The following is a 19,478-nucleotide window of genomic DNA, read 5'->3' as shown; positions in this document are numbered from 1 at the left end:
TGTATCAGCTCTCAGATACTGTACCGGATGCATGCATGCTAGGTGTAAAAGTGGCAGTTTTTAACCTGCTCCATTGTAGCTACATACCACCATTCGAACAATGTTTACAGAAATAGATCAACAATCATGTCAGCAATTAAATTCACATTTTTCCACACTCTTGCCATCCAAGTTACGAGTTCAATAGCCAGAGCATGACAAACCTCTGTACCAAGTGCCCTCAGAAAAGATAATGAGAGAACAAGGAAGGACAAATTCCGTATTTGCAGGAAATGCATGCTTATACCCAACTCTAAGCCTCCTCAAAAGCAAAGCTGCTACAATATGCAATGCATATCTTCGAAAAGTAATGATTTTCTTTCAACAAAATGACTGAAATTCTCTTGCATCTCGATTGATCAGTGATCACCAACTGCTCTAAATTTTATTTTTACTTATCAATATCGCTAGTGTCATGCTATAGCAACCAAGCAGCACCGATATTCATGCAATCTTCTTCTGATTGCCGCTAGGCGAACCATCTAGATCATTAACACGCAAAAAGGACATCACTCTCTTCTTCTCCTTTGTTAGAGCTCAAAATGGCGGTGGTCACGGCTATGATGACTCGTGTCGCCAGGTCCAGCTCTCTCACAACAGTCGTGACCGCGCACAAACGAGTAAAAACCTAACGACCGTTTTCCCCAATAGCCCCGGTGGCCATTGTTTGAGCTCATGGCGAGCACGGATTGCCCGACCATCGCCGGTGCGATGGAAGGAAGCATTGTGTGCGCTCAGCGGCGGCGCTGATGCGCCCAGTCGCGTGTCTATGTAGTTCGCTCGGATTACGGCAGATCTATTGTCCTCGGCCAGTGGCCGGCATTTGCGCTATTCGCTCCAACAACTCCGGCCCTTCTCGACGAGGGAAGGCAGCAGTTGCGTCTTCCTCACTGGCCATCAATGCGGGATTTGTGCTGTCAGCTTGTTTGATCTAGCCTGAGTCGAAATACGATTCGATTTGCTTAATTTTCTCTCTGATTTGGGGGTTTAATCTAACTGAGTTGCGATAGTCACCGCTAGAACCAAACATCCAACACCAGAGGACGGTTCACAATATCCCATTGGTCAAATTCAATTAGCTTAAGTAAATTTGCCAGAAATCTGTGTCAGATGTATCTGACATAGGTCAAAATAATGTTGTTTCTGTGGCAGAGGAAACGGGACATATTCTGAGTAGAGAACACAATAGTCAGACGCATCCTTAGCCAGAATGGACAAGTCTGATACCTCCTATGTCATAGGATCATACGTAAGAAAGAGAGTCAGTCAGATGCTTGGTGAGTCAGGCTCATAATTCAAAAGAAAAGAAACATAACCCATGCAGCGGCATTGAACGGTATCATTTCTAGCCCCGGATCCATTTACCATTCCTTTGCAAAATTTCACCGCAGTCTCTTCGCTGTTTGCAAGGTACTACGAGTAAACATGCCGTCGCATATCATGTCCTGTGTGCTGCATTGTCATGAACCAGCGGCCTCATCCGTTCCCGGACATGGCGTTGGTGGGATTATCTCACCACGCTAATTATTCCAGCGCACTGACTGTGATGGACAGTGACAGCCTGGGCCTGTGCAACACGGCAGTGCAGGACGTAGTGCACACGGCAGTGCAGGACGTAGTACACACGGCAGTGCAGGACGTAGTACACACGTCAGCCGGACGTGGCGGACGTTGGCCGGACGTGAGGCGCTGGACTGGACGTGCAGCGGACATGGGGGTGCTTGGCTAAACTGACGTGCGATGTCCGAGCGCAACGTCCATGTGGTGGACGTACCGGGGACGTCCGGCAGACGTGTGGAAAGTGCGGAGACGTGCCCTGACGCGCCCCAGACGAAGTCTCACCCGGGCAGCCACAGCGTTCACCCATCATTCGTCTGGAGCCGCTCCAGTTTCCATTTGTTGCCGCCAGCTTTTTCTGCGTTTTCTCCTTGGCTAACGAGCCGTCGGTCAGGGGTCGGGTCGGCGGGTGACGTGACGTTCGGAGGGGGGAGTGGGGGGGGGGGACGTCACGGCCGGCGCGCGCCGCCGCCGCCGCCGCGCCGGCCACGCTGCGTGTTTATCTGCGCGCCGTTTTTGTCTTCAGTTTTCTTGTTTAAGTGTTTTTCTGTGGACTTGCTAATGAGTTGGCGCACCTCGGATGACGCCTTCGACCATTGATGCTGGAGCGGGGCGATACGGGGCGAAGATGTCACTCAGCTGCATGGACTGCCGCCCCGACACGGTCCGTCAATTTAACATTGCTTTGTTAACCTTGTTTTATCGAACGGTTGGTTCATTTGGGTAGCTATTTTAGGGCTCTAGGTTCAACGTTGGGTGTTGTATGTGTAAGAGATTACCTGGTAGGATCAACTACTGTGTCAGGATTTCGGGGGTATTAACACCTGATCTGGCATAAGCTTGACTTAACTGTCACGAACTGTGCTAGGACATACCTTATATGAGCCTAGATAACGTCAAATTACGTAAACGATGTTTATGGTATTGCACGAGAGTAACTCGCTCTTTCATCGTCAAATAGTGCACCAATGTGAGGCCCGTAAAATGCCATGATTCTCTAAGCTAGACTTTGCAGGGTACTCCCAGCGGAAGTGATTCAAATCTGCGTCCAGTTTTCAGTGCCAGTTGTGGTCCATCGTTTGCCAGCCCCCATCGGTCGACCTCTGCCAGCTGCCGCCGATCGGTCTTCCCTGCCGACCACCCCGCCGCGAGCCGTCGTCGGTTTCGACGCAGGCCGTCGTCGACTTCGACGCGCCGGCCGGCACCTCGTTGACGCCGCGCCGGGACCTCGTTTACAAATACCCCATCGGTCACTGTCGGCACAGTCTAATAACTCTATCACCGGCAATGTATTACACGCATTCCGCTCCTGTACCGGTGCCAGGTATTGTCAGATCGTCGCCACCGCCGCGCGCGCCGCGTCGGTACCGTCGCGTCGAGAACGTCGCGGCTTCGCGGAGCTCCCGGCGCGGCGGCGCGGGGAGATAAGGGTGGTCTGGCCCGCTGCGGACGGTCCAAGGATCGCCAGGATTCGGGTCGGGGGTGGGTGGAGTGGGTACCGGGCGAGCCTCGCGAGTCTGCGGGAGGTGGCTGGGATGTGTCAACGAGCACGTACAGGGGCGGCGGAGCGAGACCGACTATTTTAGGACACCCCTGCCCCATCTGAATACTATGTGCTGCGCGTGTAGTCAAAGTAACCACCTTGTGAAATGATGATAACCTCGTTAGGTATATTTACCTGTGCTAAAAGCTATCCAGTCTCCACAGTCTCAACAACTTCAGAATTTATCGCAAGCTAACTCTTTATGAATATTAATGTCTGCACACTGCACAGATTTCCATGTTGCCCGTGATAATAGTGTGCTCGTGAAGCAGCCTGAGTCTCCTCAGTTGGTTGCCGTTTTTAAATTAAAAAGTGTCAACACGGGCTGTCGACGCGCCGTTATTAGAATTTTTGATGTATGCTAATAACTTTTTCATGTGTATAAATTAGGCCCACAAGACGAAAAGAAATGTGCCGCGTCTAGCACTCAGTGAAGATGAATTTGATTGCATTAAAAAGTTATTAAAGGAAGTTTTGGACGAAGTTGCCGTAGCTCTGCTTCATATGTGCAAATGAATGCGAAAATGATGCATAGCTTTATCCAACATCGCAACAGAACTTGGCTATTTAAACATCAATCACCCTGACAAGTTGTCAGCAAGGCATATATTGGTAAGACGATTTATCAATGGAATTAGGCTCTCAGCCCAGCAGCTGCATAGCCTATCAAAAGTCACAAACTGTTGCAAAGTTTGATCAGTTTTGAAACTATCGTGTTTTCATTTGACAGGTGGCGCCATGAAATTCACTTGATTTGATTTAAAATGTCATCGAAACCTTCGAATCAGCTTAGACTGCCTCGTTCAATGTGTGGCAGGCTTTCGTAGAGTTTATTATGATGTGAACTCAAATAAAACTTTCCCTGCAGCTATTTTTTAGCACACGTCACATTGCCACATTATACCATTGTATGCAATATGGGTGCATAATGAATACGATTGTCACCACCCACTTATGTTTCACCCAGTTGTACGACAGGCAAGCAAGGACGTTGGATGTTACGGACGCGTCGATCCATGTTCACTTTCCATCCACCCGTCCTCAACCCCGACCTGTCCACTGACAAGTGACAATACCGTTCTCTGTGTGCGTGTGCGGGGACAGAAGCCAGTATGTGGCCATCACTCGAGTCGCAGTGTTCGTCCGGCCGGTCTGCGAGTTAATTACACCGGACCGAAATAGCGTGTGAAGCGAGCGACGAGCATCCCTCGCCCGAGCGGCCGCGAACAGCGCCGGGCGACGCAGCGCGACGACCCGCGCCAGTCGCGATCTGACAGCGCGTCCGCCGGCCGGCAGGTGGTCTGCGCTGCTGCTCGTCCGACTGAGGTAATGAACAGGGATCGATGACGCGTCGTCGTGCTTTGTCCCGTGGCTGGCGACATGCGCCGCTCGTCATGACAGCTCGTCGAGACGGACCCGTCCGGAGCGCCGCCGATCGTCCTTCCGAGATCCACCGTTCAGTGGCAGTGTCGCGGCGAATTTTTCCGACGGCGCTCATTGTTTGGCTGGGTGTGAATGGGAATTGGCTCGTCATTACACAGTGTTATCGGACGAAATCGTGTTCGCAGTTGCCAGAAATGGATGGCAAACCCCAGTAGCAGCCACGTAGCATGTAGGTCTGGTTACGTTAAATTGGCTTAGCAATTTATTGGATGTCGCGTACCAGACTTTGCTTTCGAATCGTGTTTGATGAGAAATCGTGTTGCGGTCGTACTAGCAGCATGATGTCATCATCATGCTGCCAAATGCCGGACATCGCTCGAGCGGCGATTTCTTTTTTCCTCATCGTGATTCGTGCAATGACAAAGACAATGTTGAAAACAACATATGAGGTTTATTTACAAGGAACTTGAATATGTGTTTTTACAAGAACACACAACATTTGATACGTGGAATGAACGTCATGCGTTACTGCTCCTAACGTAACCATATTTCATGTCCGCTACACACATGGAGCTATATGTCATAAGATACGTGTAATATTTGAACACAAAGTTGTGCTGCCTTGGCAATACCGAGAAAAGTAAAAGCCAAACAAAGCTAAGCTGCAACGAATTCTTGCTGAGACGGTTTGAAGACCGGGTACATCATATCAGAGGCACAAAGATAGTTGACCTGCTGAAGAGCAGCAGAACAAACGCAACATATTCATTATCACAGACCATGTAGCAGTCCTAGCGTTCAATTCAGGAGCGATACACTAAACAGATGCGAATAATATCTTCCGCAATATCTTGCGAGGACAATGCATAAACCGCTATGAAAAGACAACAGTGACGTGCACACTAATGCTGCTTTTGATTTGGCTAGTAGGTGGAACTGAGACGGCGCCAGTGACGACATCCAGTTCAGAAAACAACAACATGGACTGCTCTGCCCCCACGGAAGGGACACACTCCCCTCCCAGCACCGCGGAGGCTGTCCAAGCACAATAAATTAAAGCAGCTGTGGCGCCCCTGGGGCGCACCTCTCTCACTCGCGCACCGACCGATCCCCAGGCGTTCCGTCAGTGTGATTTGGTTACATCCCTGCTGTCCACAGTTGTGCTGCGCTCCGTGACATTACGCCCTGTCACTGTCTCCCGCCGCTGACCCGTCTGGGGACGGTGACCGGACGGCGGCCGGCGGGGGCGGCGGCGGCGGCGGTGCCCGGCCAGAGGACTCGGGTCGTCCGTACGGCAGCGCGTGGTGGGGCCGAGGGAACGGCAGAAGAAGCTTCCCGCCGCCGGGCAGGGTCGGCAGGAAGGCAGGTCCGAGGGGAGGCAGGCGAGACGCTGGTGAGGAGCCAGACATGGCCATGTCGGCCAGGGACCAGATCCTGGGCTTCACGGGCGACTGAGCCTCCTCCTCCGCGGAGGGACTGGCGCGGTCTTCGGCCGGGTCAGCGGGGGAACCTGCGGACAGACAGAACGACAGAGGGTCAGACACTGGTGCCGACTGAGGGCTGTGCGGGAGCAGTACTAAATCCAACGCTACATTCCATGGAGATCAGTGAATTATTTCAAAGTTGAATTACAAACGTAAGCGCTAAGGGCACGTCCGCCTATGTGATGTATGAACAATACGTGAACCAGAACAAAACATGCGACTAAACAAATCCCACCCACAAACCAACAAAATAGGTCACACGAGGTCGAACTTACGGTCGGGACGCTCGGACCACAAAGGAAAAGAAAGGCAGGCATGAACAAATCCAAAGCGGACCGGATACTCGTGCACAAAAGCCGAGGGAGGTCATCTGAGGTCAACAAGAGCAATTCGACACAATCTGGGATAAACAGCACCCAGGATGTGCCGCCACGGGGGAGCCACGCACCAGGTGAAATCTGGCACCGGTGAGGTCGACAGGTTAATCAACCCGTGATAGTCGCCGGTAGCGCTACTTCCAGCCGCCGTGAGAGCACGCGAGAGCCTCTTGGGTTCATGAAAATGTCAGATAACGGGCCCTCAATCGACGGGGTACGGCGGCCGGTGGAGTTTTCACCGAGTTATGATGTTTATGGTAGTGAGATCTGGGAAGTTGTGTATTCTTAAGCTGTGATGAAGGTGAGCAAGAAAATGGTGGTTTGTTTAGGTTAGGTCTTGCGGTGGGATTACAATCTTTAGTTGGCAAGGAAATTAGGGCATCATTGCGAGATAATGATGGATGTTATGATTTATTTTTCAAGTTTTTATTCTAGGATCCGCTGCGCTTTTCTACTTCCTTCATAGATCTTCGATTTTTCACCTCAGCTCTTCACTCTGACAGGGGCAGAGTCGAGTGCCCGCCCCTTCCAATTATCCTGCCCGCCGACTGCTACCGTGGATTGACGCAAACAACCCGTACCGATGCCTCAGCCTTGTGCAAAAGGCCCTGGTCAGCCCAACCCAGCGCCAAGTTGATCTAAACTCCATTCGTGATGGTCCAGCCATAAAATGTTTGTCGATCCTTGTCATTACGAGTCGTCTAACGGTCACCCAGCTAGCAAATCCTTTGTCGATTTCTCGCCAAACAAGCCAGCTGTATCGAGGTCTCCACCCATGCGGTCTGGCGGTCTCTCCAACACCAGTTTTCAGGTGTGTGGACGGCCCACTCGCTAACTCCGCGGATAACACTGATTACCATGCAGGGATTGCGATAAATAGCCGTTTAGCCACCCTTTGTTGGTGTCCTCCGCCCTCGTTCCGGCGGCAAATGACAGTGGCGGCGGCTCGGCACAATTGCCAACTTTCCCACAATTGTTCTGTGTCGCGCCGCGGCCGATGGAGTGGCTTTACATACCGATCTGAGGGCGTGGCCGCGCGCGGACGGGGCTGGGCCGCTGAGCCGGCTACTGGCCGCTGACTCTGACATACTGGATTGTACGGAACAGAGCGGCCGCGCGGCTGCCGGGAGTGGCGAACTGCGATACTGGACAATAAGGAGAGGACTCATCCAGCGGTGCTGTAATGCAGCGTCATTGGGCATACTGTCAAATGCAGCGCGACGTCACCAAACGTCCACTGACGTCATCAAACGTCCAATGGCGTCAGAGGTTAGCAAGAACTGGTTCGAGTCATGACTCTTTTCACCCAATGAGTCAGTGTGGGTGGATGTGACATCCACCGGCTGATTAACAACCAGAGAATCATCAACGCGAGGCCAGGTGTTTAGACACCATCGAACACCATTTGGGAGGGGGAGCTAATTTGATGGGGCTTCCACACCTGCGGTGGGCCCGTCATTTGACTAATTGACAAGTTCGCACCTGAGGTGACGCGTTTTCAAACGTCCCGGCACAGACAAAGCATGAGAACACTTGTTCTGTGGCGGGCCACCTGGAAATGGAAATAATGCCGCATCGGACGGGGCTTATCAATATCTTATCTCTTACCCGAGGGGTAGTGGTTATTCTGCTTGGAATCAACACCTCATTATAACCCGCGCACCGACGGGGGTCTGCGCCAACTTCGCACCGACGGGGGGGGGGGGGGGTGGATGACCGCCCCCCCTGAGATCTCGAGAACGAAGCAAGATAGCGACAAGCGGTAAACGGCATCGGATACGCACGGCCAAGATCTACAATTTTTACAAAGGTCATTTTCAGGTCAGGTCAAAGATGACGTCACAGGGGTCGAAAAAGTCAAAATGGCGGCGCTAGATATGGAGAGAGTTTTTCTCGAATAACTTTCGAATTAGTCAAGATAGGAACAAACTAAGGGCATCATCGTGATCCTCTCGTCAATCCGCATCGAATGATATATGTTGACCTCGAAAGGTCAAGGTCAAAGGTTGACCTCAGGTCACGTGACCTCGAGGTCATCATGTATATCATTCGATGCGTCTTGACGAGCTGAACACAATGAGACCATCCACGCGTCTGTATCTTGTTCTTGTACGGAGTTATTGGCCAAAAACCTTTGGTAACCTTTGATGACGTCATATGACCTCACAGCTGCCCAACTGCAAAACAGACCTCAAGTAGTGAAGGTTGACCGTATATGAAGTCATGTATGGTATATGGGGCCATTCCGACCCGTTTTAGTGGTAAAAACAGGGAGTTGATTTTTCCCCCCATTGACTTATAATGGGAGGTCGCGAAATTGACCTGACCTTAGGTCACCGATATCAAAATTCCGAGATAAACAAATTGTAGCTACTAATGACCTAATAATATCCTGCGACTTTCAAAGGCCTCCGACATCTACGTAGCTCTGGCACGGTGACAAATTTGCAAAAAAGTGACTTGAGGCTGGGTCATTCAAAGTGACCTGGTGACCTGCCCTTAAAAGGTAGGAGGTTCAAACTTGCACACCATGTGTAAAATTGATGAGGTTATAGTCATACCAAATTTTGCGGCGCTACGCGCCGCGGTTTTCCCGCTATTCGCGAAAAACCTCAGGGGGGCGGATATCCGCCCCCCCCCCCGTCGGTGCGCGGGATAATTTTGTGATACGCTTATATGCACTTAGCGATATGGTTCGATAAAAACGCAGCTGTGATTTAGCAGTCAGTGGCGTATGAATTACGGTGTGTGAAGGCGTGCTTTTAATTATTTGGTTAGGCAATATTAAAAAGAAGGAATGCTATTTTAGTTTAAAAAAAAACCCGGATCCCTTCTTACCTTCTCTTTCTGGTTTGGTGTCATCGTCCGACTTGGCGACTTCGGCATCGGAATCACCATCGTCGTCATCGGTCCGGTTACGCGGCTCCCAGGTCATCTTGTTCTCCTTCTTCAGTCGCCGGCGGGCGTTGGCGAACCACGTCGACACCTGGGTCAGCGTCATCTTGGTGATGATGGCCAGCATGATCTTCTCACCCTTCGTGGGGTAGGGGTTCTTCTTGTGCTCGTTGAGCCACGCCTTCAGGGTGGAGGTAGTCTCGCGGGTGGCGTTCTTCCTCCGCGAACCGTCCAGACCGAATCCATACCTGTAAACAAAGAAACATTTCCATAATTTTAGGAAAAATGCAATATTCGTTTTATGGCAGCAAATGTGGGTTGACCTCCCCTGACAGGTAGCAATGTAGCTTTTAGGTAAGCAAGAGACGACCTGCTAATTTTCTATAAACTCAAATATCTGTAGCCCCTAACTTGCATAGCAATCGTATTTAAGCGAAACTGATGCAACTGCAATTAAGCTGCCACACGGAGATATCATGGCTTCTCTTTAAAAACGCAGCTCTGTGTTTGTAAATTCTCTCCTTTCCACTCTGCAGCACAGGCGAGATTGTTCCAATCTATGCCTTATCAAAATAACGTGGCGAAGCCAGCTCATTTTAATAATGCCAGTCGACCATAATCTTATTTTGATTCCAGCATAATCATCTTAGCTCACTTCTTGAAGGAGAGAATTCATTTTCTCATACAAATTTTTCACGCATTCTGCATAAATTGACTACTCTGTATTTTAAAAGCCAGTGGAAAGGCAGTTATGCCGCGAAATCTCAAGCTGGCGAGAACGAGAAAGCGCTGAAATTAAAAACCTGTCCAGTAACCATGAAAGCACTACAGAATAAACTTGCATCAAAGGCGTGACAGATGAAAGACTGCGAAACAGCTTTGAGTGCAATTCGGACCAATTCAAACTTGGCGGTCTCAGTAAGAGTTTAGGACATTTTCCGGAGCGAAAAGTCGCAGCTGACGTGAACTTAATGAGTAGGTAAAATGAGTGTCATTGCAACAAAGGCGCACGTCGTAACTTGAAATGTCATCAGAGATGTGACAATGCAGCGAAATAGCGTAAAATGACGTACCAAGGCAGAAAGTAAATTAAGGCACTTAACCGGGCCTAATGAACTTTTATAAAATCTCCCACCGAAAACATTAATCAGAGTGGGTCGGCATTTCAGTGAGGTGTCAATGACATTCAACGTAAATGGAGACATGCTCAAAGTAACTACCCTGCCTCGAAAGTCAATTATTGGGAGCCGGCGGCAGCGAATTGAACGTTCTTATCTACTGATGAGTTTAAAGAAACAAAGTAGTGAGCAGCCCGAACGAAAAAAGAATATTAACCGTGCACGGTTGGCTGTTTTTATGTGATTTTTGTCAATGTGAAGCTGAAACCATCACCTGAATGATGCGTATCTGAATCGTAACACGCCACACCGCTTATCTAGTGCCACATAATTACTATCTCTGTTTTATTTACAGCGAGTCTAACTCCCTACTAAACCAATCTGTTCCGGCAGCTCGATGCCAGTCATGTGATGGCGGTTCTCAGCTGCCATCCAGGTAGATGACGTGGCGTCATCCCATTCCTTGACGTGACGTCATCCCTCGCTGTGTATCACACCGCTGTCATGTCCGCCGGAGTCGCACCAGGACGAGGTAATGACCCTCACTGGCGCTCCGCCCAGCCTGTTCAATGTTTACCGCTCTGGCAGAGCCCCAGCCGAGAGGAACAACCAGCCGACCAATTAGAGACAGGCTCTGCGTGCACCGTGCAACCAGCGCGCGCCGCGCCGCCGTGTGTGAAAACATAAATAACAATCAGCAGCTGGTGATGTGCCTGGGAAGGCGGCCATCACTGCGCGCACGCCACTTACGCCGCACTCCCGGCGAGCTCGCCGCGAAGGCCGCTGTACCCGGCAGACGCGACATTCGGCGGGGCTGGGGCTGGCGCGGTACTGGCCGGGGGATGGGGGGACAGACAGGGGCGCGGAGGGAGAGGGGTAGGGAGAGGGCGGGGAGGGATAATTGGCAGGTGATTGGTAGGTGTTGGGCCGGAAGGCGGTTTTTCGGTGGGTAATTGGGACTGGTGTGGGTTTTGGTGTATATTTTCACCTACCAGCAGGCGCCGGTGTTTTGACGCTCAGACGCTAATGATGGCCACGTTTTGGGACAGGACCTCACTGTTCCAGCCATTGTGTTACTTAAGCGGCGTGTGAATTTCAGGTGTGATTTTACAGCTCGTCAGCTAATATTCTGAGTAACAAATAAGAACAAGATGCAACAGAGGTTTCCAGGGAACCGTACAAAGCGAATGATTGCCCCAAGAGCACAGATGGAATATCCAGTAGGTTTACATACTTCATTTTGTAATGTTCACGTCAAAAAACATAATTGTCATAGACGTCAGCCTCCGACTGGTGCGTAGTGCGGAGCCGATAGCGAGGCGGAAGCCATGTTGGATGGATCCCCCCCCCCCCCTTGTGCGTGTGCCATGCCGGGGGACCGTGACTGCTAGTAATCCGCCCCGCAGTCCCTACCAGTACACTGAGCGGTCGATTGAGTGCCTTCAGAGACCTGTGTTCAGCCTAACCGTCGAGTAAAACAAGTATCGTGTTGTCCGTTAAACATAATGGTGTTTGCGTTATAAGCAGACGTGGGCACATTCAACGCACATACCGCTAAGGTGCAACAGAATAAATGGTTCAGTGCTTTAGGGTTGCGGTTAAGTGGTTTGAAATATTTGAAAAAAAGACAACGAATTCCAGGAATAACACACTTTTGCGAAACTGTCTTCTAGAAGGTCGACATAACCACTTGTATTTTATAGGACAATAATGAATTTAGACGACACGGAACGCTTATGTTAGAATAATTATCTAAAACCCTCTGCCAGTGATCGAAGTGCCTAAGAATTCGGATAGCTCACGAGAAGCAAGTACAATGCAGTTCCATTAGCGAGGCTTGCAGACAACAAAGGCATTCAATGTTCGCATTAGCTTTCAACGTGTCATTGTCTATTTGTTAATCATAATAACACGATTTCTAATGCAGCAGTCGTGTTGCGGGGTATTGAATCTTACCGCGATGTTGGCTTGTATGATTATCCCCACAATACCTTTGCGTAATTGTCTTCAGGCATGAGTACAAACATGGGTTACCCTTTCACCAGAGGCTTGTTTTGCGACTAGCCATGACGTAAAACAAATATGCGCAGTTGACATATTACACGAACCAAAATGGGCAAATACGCAGTGTTGACTCTCCCGTATGAATGCGACCCGTGTAACGTAGAACCATTCTTGCGCTTTCTATGTCCAGGTAACCGCCAGTCGTCACACAACTATCCCTGTGTCCAGTGGGAAAGATATCTTCAAACAAACCAGTCCCAGACCACCCAGTCGGGCTACCACCACAGACATCTCCCCCTCCCCAACCCCACGTCTCCCCTGTGAACTCACCCAGCCGATAGTCCGTAAGGTGAGAGTGCCGCCTCTCCGTACGGGTAGTAGAGTCCGTACGGCCAGCCGGGCGCGCCCAGGGTCGGAGGCGCCAGAGGCACAGAGCTCTCCTTACCCTGAGGAAAGAACAGACGGTCAGGTCAGGTCAGGTTAGGTCGGGTAACGGGTTCACTTAGACTGGCGTCTGTTGTCTATTGGGTGTGAAAATGACTGTGATTCTTGATAAATTTTTATTAATTGATTTCAGTAAAGAAAGGACAATACAGCAAAAAGACAATTGGATCTCAATAAACATTTTTTTGTTAATTCAAACCTGCAAACAAAGCAAAGAAATATCACAATGATGATATGATACAAATATCATATGGTAAGGAGCCGCCGTTCACAAAATTAACAGCCCTTTCCCTCCACGCTACAAAGGAAAATTCCCACATCCGCAAGGACCGCCAAATTCGCCTGCGCGCGTGCACACTCACCGGAGCCGGGGGTGCCTGCGCCTGCGCCTGCAGCGCCTGCAGGTAGGCTGAGTCGCAGCCGTACATCAGTCCCGGCAGGCCGGCCGAGGCCAGTCGCTGGTACGCCAGCAGGTGGTGGCTGCTCGGAGCGCCGTACTGACACGAGCACACAGAGTGGCCCGTCACGGGATCCGTGTACAGTACACGGCCCGTGTCGCAGCATTTGGCGCCCGGAGGACTGGCCGCCAGGGGCGACGAGGTCGCCAGGGGCGGTGCCAGGTGCTGTGGGAGAGGAGAAGAGGCAGGTCAGCAGAGGCGGCGTCAGGGGTGCGTCACAGTAGGACCCCTGCTCCCCTGCTGGCTGAGGTCGCTCAATGTCGCTTTTTACATTCTCCAAACCGATGCGTCACACATGGGAGCGGCATTAGCAGCATTCGAGCTACGAGCCTGCCGATTGGCATTCAACAGGAATACATATGCAGACACCTGTCTCGCTTGTCAGGCAAATAAGCAAATAAATATTCGGCGATGTTGTCGCCTGTGGTTGGCCGGCGGGCGGTCGGCCGATCATGGGCAGCGCGATCTGCGGTAGCGGTGTACCTATGACAGCTTGAGAACGGGCCAACGTGGGGCTCACTATATCAGTGCTGGCACCACCCTACCGGACCCAGGGCGAGTCTGAATCAAACCCAGCGACCTGTGTGATTGAAAGGCCGCCGACGGCCTCCACCCAATGCATCGGCGAGACCTCAGAGAGGTTTGGGTTCGGATGACGTGCCCAACACTACCGGGCATCCGTGTTACGACACGACCTCTTCTACGCTTGATGACGCAACTGGAGATGGGTGAGGGCGGAGCAGGTTACCACCGCACGTCGTTAGCTGTCACAGGGTGAAAATGAAGGTGACACGATTGGTCATCTGTGTGGGATGAGTATCACGCTGGTGTCAGGTGACCGTGTCGTGCCGGTGTGGGAGCGTCGAGCGCGGCGTAGAGTTCTTGTCGTGAGTCGTGATTGTCGGTGTCGTGAGGCGTCGTGGGGTCTCCCGAGCAGGGAATCGAGACAAAACAGGGGGATAGAGAGAGCGAGAGAGAGAGAGAGAGAGAGAGAGAGAGAGAGAGAGAGAGAGAGAGAGAGAGAGAGAGAGAGAGAGAGAGAGAGAGAGAGAGAGAGAGAGAGAGAGAGAGAGAGAGAGAGAGAGAGGCGGGCGGGGGAGCGTCCGCCGTGGTCTCTCCTTCAGAGCCGATTAAGCGGACATGTCGTAGCACCGTCTGGGCCATCAGATTTACAGGCCACGACGCGCCATAACGTCGACTCGGGCCAAGTGATAAGAATAGAGCCTCCGCCGAGTGGTAAGGCCATTCACAAACCAGGCAATAAATCAGCCCCACCGCCAGATTACGTCACTGCTACAACCATAACTGGAACCACACCGCCATTGCCGGCCACGTTGAAAGCCATCGACTACATATCAGCGTCTTAAAAATGCACGATCTTTACCCGTGACAGCTCACAGGCTTTTACTGCATGAAAACATGCAGCTACGGCATGCTCTTAGAGAGATTACCAGACAGGGCTCCTACCGGGACACGATGGGAGGACGTTTTTAACCCGGACACCGTGCGGACGTCAGCCCAGTCGGCAGACAGCACCGGATGACCTAATGTAAAAATATAATGGACTCTTGTCTGAATAGGTGTATGCCTGAACCGTTGTGACCAATCTGGAAAAGTCGAGTGCGCCGTTACTTGCAACTGCTATGTGTGAGTCATGGTGTTCTTTATAAATTCACAATCACTGATCGATGTTCTGAATAGCTGTTCCTTCTTTTCGGGTTGACAGCTCCTTGCGCCGTTAGGATGAGTCGAAGGGACGGCGGTAGCGGCAGGCAGTGACGGTGGCGGCCATCCAAGTCACCCAGCCCTGCACTGGCCTATAAAGTCTTAATCCGGTTTGGAGTCGACTTAGAGTGACTAATGGGAGTTCTTATCGCACATATACGCCTTACAGATCGGCCCGGCACCGCACTCTGACAGGCCAGCCAAGAAAGAATGGAGGGCCGGTGTTTTAACCGCGCTGCAACGATAAATGTGCCTCGTTACCGATGTAATGGAGTGACGCGCTAATGGTGCGAATTGGACGGATCTTGTCTGCTCATGAACTTATGTAATGAGAGAGAATATAAACAAATGGAGACTACCGGTGGTTAGACAAAACACTGAATATTTAGAATTAGGTGTGTACCTTATGCAGTTGATTTAAGGTGCCTTGCACTGGGCTAAAGTTATGTCGTAATGCTTTGCACTGCATTCCAACGCACTATGTAAAATGCTTTCCATTTAACTATATAAATTGCAAGAAAAATGATCTCTTAAATATATGCCGTCAATCCAGATGCATGACTATTGCTGCTCTCAGTCCTCACCTCCAAAATAAGTAAGCCAACTCGGCACCAGATTAGCGTCAAGATAAGATAACAAGCTCTTAATTAAAACGTCCAACCAGCAGGGTATACGTCGGACGTCGAATGGAGAATAAATGAACTAGCCAAGCAACATCCTTACTCACTGTAACTACATATGTATCACCATTATCGGGCACTGCGGTGGGACTTATCAACTGATCTGCTATCCCATCTTTCTACCGTGCTGTCGCGCTGGCCGGGACCCGCGCGGCCGAAATCACCGCCCAATGCGCCCGCCCGACCCGCCGCTCCCCCGCCGCTGCCACCGCCGTGTGGACACTCCCATGAATGAATCTGACCGTGGGCCGACCCGTCCGGCTCGAAACACGTGTACCTGTAATGACATCCAGCCGAGACATGAATATGCGACCGGACAGAGCGGCTCGGCGCGGCGGCCCGGCGCGGCGGAACGGTACGACCCGTGTCCGACCAGCCTGGGAACGGCTCGGCGGGGGCGGCCCGGCCGCGGCCCCCGCAGCTGACGGATGGGCCAGATCGCACCGCGGCCGCCGGCCCTGGTCCGATTCGCGAGAGGAGGGACTGGGTGTGGAGACGGCCAGGGTAGTGGTTGGGAAGGGAGGCTGAGAGACAGCCCGGGCGCCGGGGATCGCCGGGGAAGCGCCGGGGGAGCGCCGGGGTGCCGGGGAGCGCCGGGCCCGGCCGCGCGATGGAGAGATATTGCTCAGCGGTCGACGTCGGCCTGTATGCAGATTGTGTGTGTTTTCGGTGAGATGTTGACGTCGCTATGTAACGCGGGTGGCGCGCGGTGAGAAAGGGTGTTACTGATACCGCGCTGACGAATGAACACACGGCTAAAATAGAGTCCCACACCGTGCGACCAAGATAAATACATTATTTATTCCTTATTGTAATGATGAATGCAGGTTAATATTATCAGCTAACTTAATTTGTAATTAGTTAGCAGCGTCTTTGAAAATGGACAGTTACTGTAATGAAACAAGGCACCGGCTAATGTTGTCATTGTACTTAAACGGTTGCATGCATGCAAATTGCCCCCACTTGATGGATGCAGCGAGACGCTAATGCTATACTGCGTTATGCAAAGTGACTAATGACACGGGATGAATTAATTTGCATGCCACTTTTCGGTGGTCGTGTGCGATGGAAGCGTCCCAGTTAAACGGCCGAGACAGCAGCGAGCGCTTCGAGGGATATATTTAGCCACTGTTGTGCATGATGTGCCTACGCACTACGCAGTACACTTGTAACATGTGTGCAAATATTTTATCAGGAAAGTTTTGAAAGTCAAGACTTGTTTCACGGCGAGTTAGCAAGTTGGTAGCATCGCTCAATGTTCTTTCAAACTCTGCTCATATATTCTAGTTCCGTCAACAATTCATGAACAGAACGCTGTTTCTTTGTCCGCGCCAGGAATGAAATAGTAATGCAACTACAAGCGCGTCTGACTACGCGGGCGTAACTTGCCACCATTCATAGTGGGTGTTATAGAGCAATGCGCTCAACGGATATCTCAATTACCATGGCGAGGCACCCTCAAAAGATTGCGAAACTACACCAACTACCTACAGACATGTCGGCGAATAGATACCTGACGCATGGGCCAGTTACATGATTATTTAGTGATCCGGCTTGTATCGATATCACAATGACAAGAAATCGCAATCAGCTACACACCCAGATTGTAACGGAACCCAACCGGACACCCCGGTTTGAGCTACCAGCCATCTGATTATCATGTGACATCAGAATCCAATTACTATCACCTCCCACAAGCCCTTGTACTGGCTGATCCTGACGCATATCTCGGCGCAATTTCTCGCAGACCGGCCCGCACCGTCCCGTCGGAGCCGGCTGGTGGGGTATATTTTACGGCGGCCGACCCTCCCCACCGACCACCGGCGTGAATGCCGCTGGCGGCGACAGCCCCTCGTAAAGATGGCGATCGCGACTGATGCCGTTGCGACCCGTCCGACGCGGCCGTCGGAGCTCATTAATGTCGAGCCGGACGCATGAACATGGTAGCGCCGGGCACGCACGGAGTGGGGTGGACACGGTGGGTCTACAAGGGCGCGAAAGAGGCGGGGTGGCCTGGAGAGACTCCAGGTTGGTGGCGGAGCGGCTATGCAATGCATGTATGCGATGATGAATTACCACCAAAGTAATTTAACAGGTGTGGTTCTGTGCTAACTAATAAATCATATGCAACCGTACGCTAAACGGTATTAGCTGATAACACCATATTTATGATGTAACAACTGACCTGTGACCAGAATATTTGCACAATCAGTTACCTAACAATTTTCGGAGATTAATATAATTATAGCTGAAAAATTTAGGCTAAAATAAAATATGGGTTTTGATGAGGACGTCATCCATCAGATGCCGACGCTGCTCTTCCTTCACCTTCACACACCTTCTTTTATGTAACACAATATCACTGCGTTCCCACAATGCGTCACTCACAGAGCTCCCCTCTTTGACTTACCGGCCCCGGTGAGGCAGTGCTGATGGCGAACTGAGACATTCTCTCCGTGTCTCCGCCCGCGGACGTCTCCTGTCGCGCCGTGTCTCCTCTCCGCACGCCGCTGCGCTCTCCCAACTCTCTTCTCGCGCTGACTCGCGGCGGCCGACTGTCGCCGCCGCCCGCTCTGCCGCTGCCGCTGCCGCTGCCGGGGGACCAATGGGCTCGCTCGGTGGTGCCGCCGCTGCCGGTGCTCGCGCTCTGGCCTCCGGACAGGTACTGACACCGAGCGGCCGTGTCGGCGGCGGCGCGCAGAAAAACGCGTTTGCACCTCAATTGATTATGATTTGAGCGCGAGTTTTCCGGCGGCCAGGCCCCGCCCACCGACCGGCGCGCGCCCAGCGCACCAATCAGCGCGGCCGGCGCCGCCGACTGACAGAGCCACTTTTGTTGGCGGGCCTTGTCCGACAAGAGAAGGCGACCGAGGCAAATCTGCCCCCGCCGGCCGGCGGCCGGCGCAGAGCCCGGAGAGGCAACTATTGATTCGCGGGATGATGCATGCAAAGCGGATGTGCAGCGCGGTGGTGGGAAAAAGCCGACAGGGACGGGCTGCCGCGAGCGGCCGCCCGGCCGGCCCGCGACGTGCGCCGAATCGCTGGCGCGGATCCGGCCAGAGGTGTTGGATTGTTCATGCCACCGGGCACCGGGCGCGGAATTTCAGAGTGGGTGGTCGCAGAGGGCGAATGAAAGGGATGCGCTCTCACGCGGGGATTACGGGCCGCTGGTGAATAGCATTGAGTTAAGCAGTTGGCCTGGCTCTTTTGACAACGGTGAAATTTTATTGAGTAATTATTGAAGCGTTATCGCTTAACACGCGCAGTGGAAGGGGGGGGGGGGGCGGATTTCGCCCACCCCTCCTGTTTTTCGCCAATAACTCGCGCCGCAAGCATGATATCAATGTGAAATTTCGGCTACCTGTCCAGAATTGAATTGCAGATCTTCTCGTGCAAGAAGTAAGAAAATCGGTTCACCACTTTTCTAGTAATAGCGGTGTAAAGTCAAACAACCTGCCGCCGCGGCGCCGCGGCGGCGCGGCGGCCGGCGCTAGCCGTTACGCTCCGCCTGAATTGTAGACTGTGCCGGGGCGGGACGGTTCCGTCTTTACATCGCGCTCCTTACCGCTGATTAAATTCGATTCGCGTCAAATTCGGTGAGAAGACTGAGAAATGTACAGGCAATCATATGGTCAAAGAATTTTGAAAATCGGCCGGTAACAACTTGAGTTATGAGTGTGTAAACACAAAATTGTGATTGCCGCGTTTCCCGCGTCGGCCGATCCCGCTTCAGCCGGCGACATCTTACCCTTAGCAGGCTTCTAACTGCCA

General features: G+C 51.9%; 1 protein-coding gene across 1 annotated transcript; it reads right to left on the bottom strand.

Annotated features, from left to right (window-relative positions):
- Positions 1-4,953: 4,953 nt before the first annotated feature.
- On the bottom strand, positions 4,954-18,537 carry LOC122365474 (homeobox protein araucan-like). The gene is made up of 5 exons (XM_043336715.1): positions 18,118-18,537; positions 13,207-13,467; positions 12,731-12,846; positions 9,222-9,526; positions 4,954-6,032 (listed from the first exon to the last, which is right to left on the bottom strand). The coding sequence occupies exons 1-5, from the start codon at positions 18,154-18,156 to the stop codon at positions 5,701-5,703; spliced, it is 1,053 nt and encodes a 350-aa protein (XP_043192650.1). The 5' UTR covers positions 18,157-18,537; the 3' UTR covers positions 4,954-5,700.
- Between the last annotated feature and the right edge of the window lie 941 nt (positions 18,538-19,478).

This window comes from Amphibalanus amphitrite, unplaced genomic scaffold, assembly GCF_019059575.1.
Source record: "Amphibalanus amphitrite isolate SeventyFive unplaced genomic scaffold, NRLGWU_Aamphi_draft 000742F_arrow, whole genome shotgun sequence".
Lineage (NCBI taxonomy): Eukaryota > Metazoa > Arthropoda > Thecostraca > Balanomorpha > Balanidae > Amphibalanus > Amphibalanus amphitrite.
This window is presented reverse-complemented; position numbering and strand designations above follow the sequence as displayed.

Coding starts and splice junctions, on each gene's coding strand:
- LOC122365474 (XM_043336715.1), bottom strand. CDS start 18,156: ATGTCTCAGTTCGCCATCAGCACTGCCTCACCGGGGCCG. Junction 9,527..12,730: donor CCTTACGGACTATCGGCTGG/GTGAGTTCACAG, acceptor CTTTGTTTACAG/GTATGGATTCGGTCTGGACG. Junction 6,033..9,221: donor CACCAAACCAGAAAGAGAAG/GTAAGAAGGGAT, acceptor GTCTGTCCGCAG/GTTCCCCCGCTGACCCGGCC.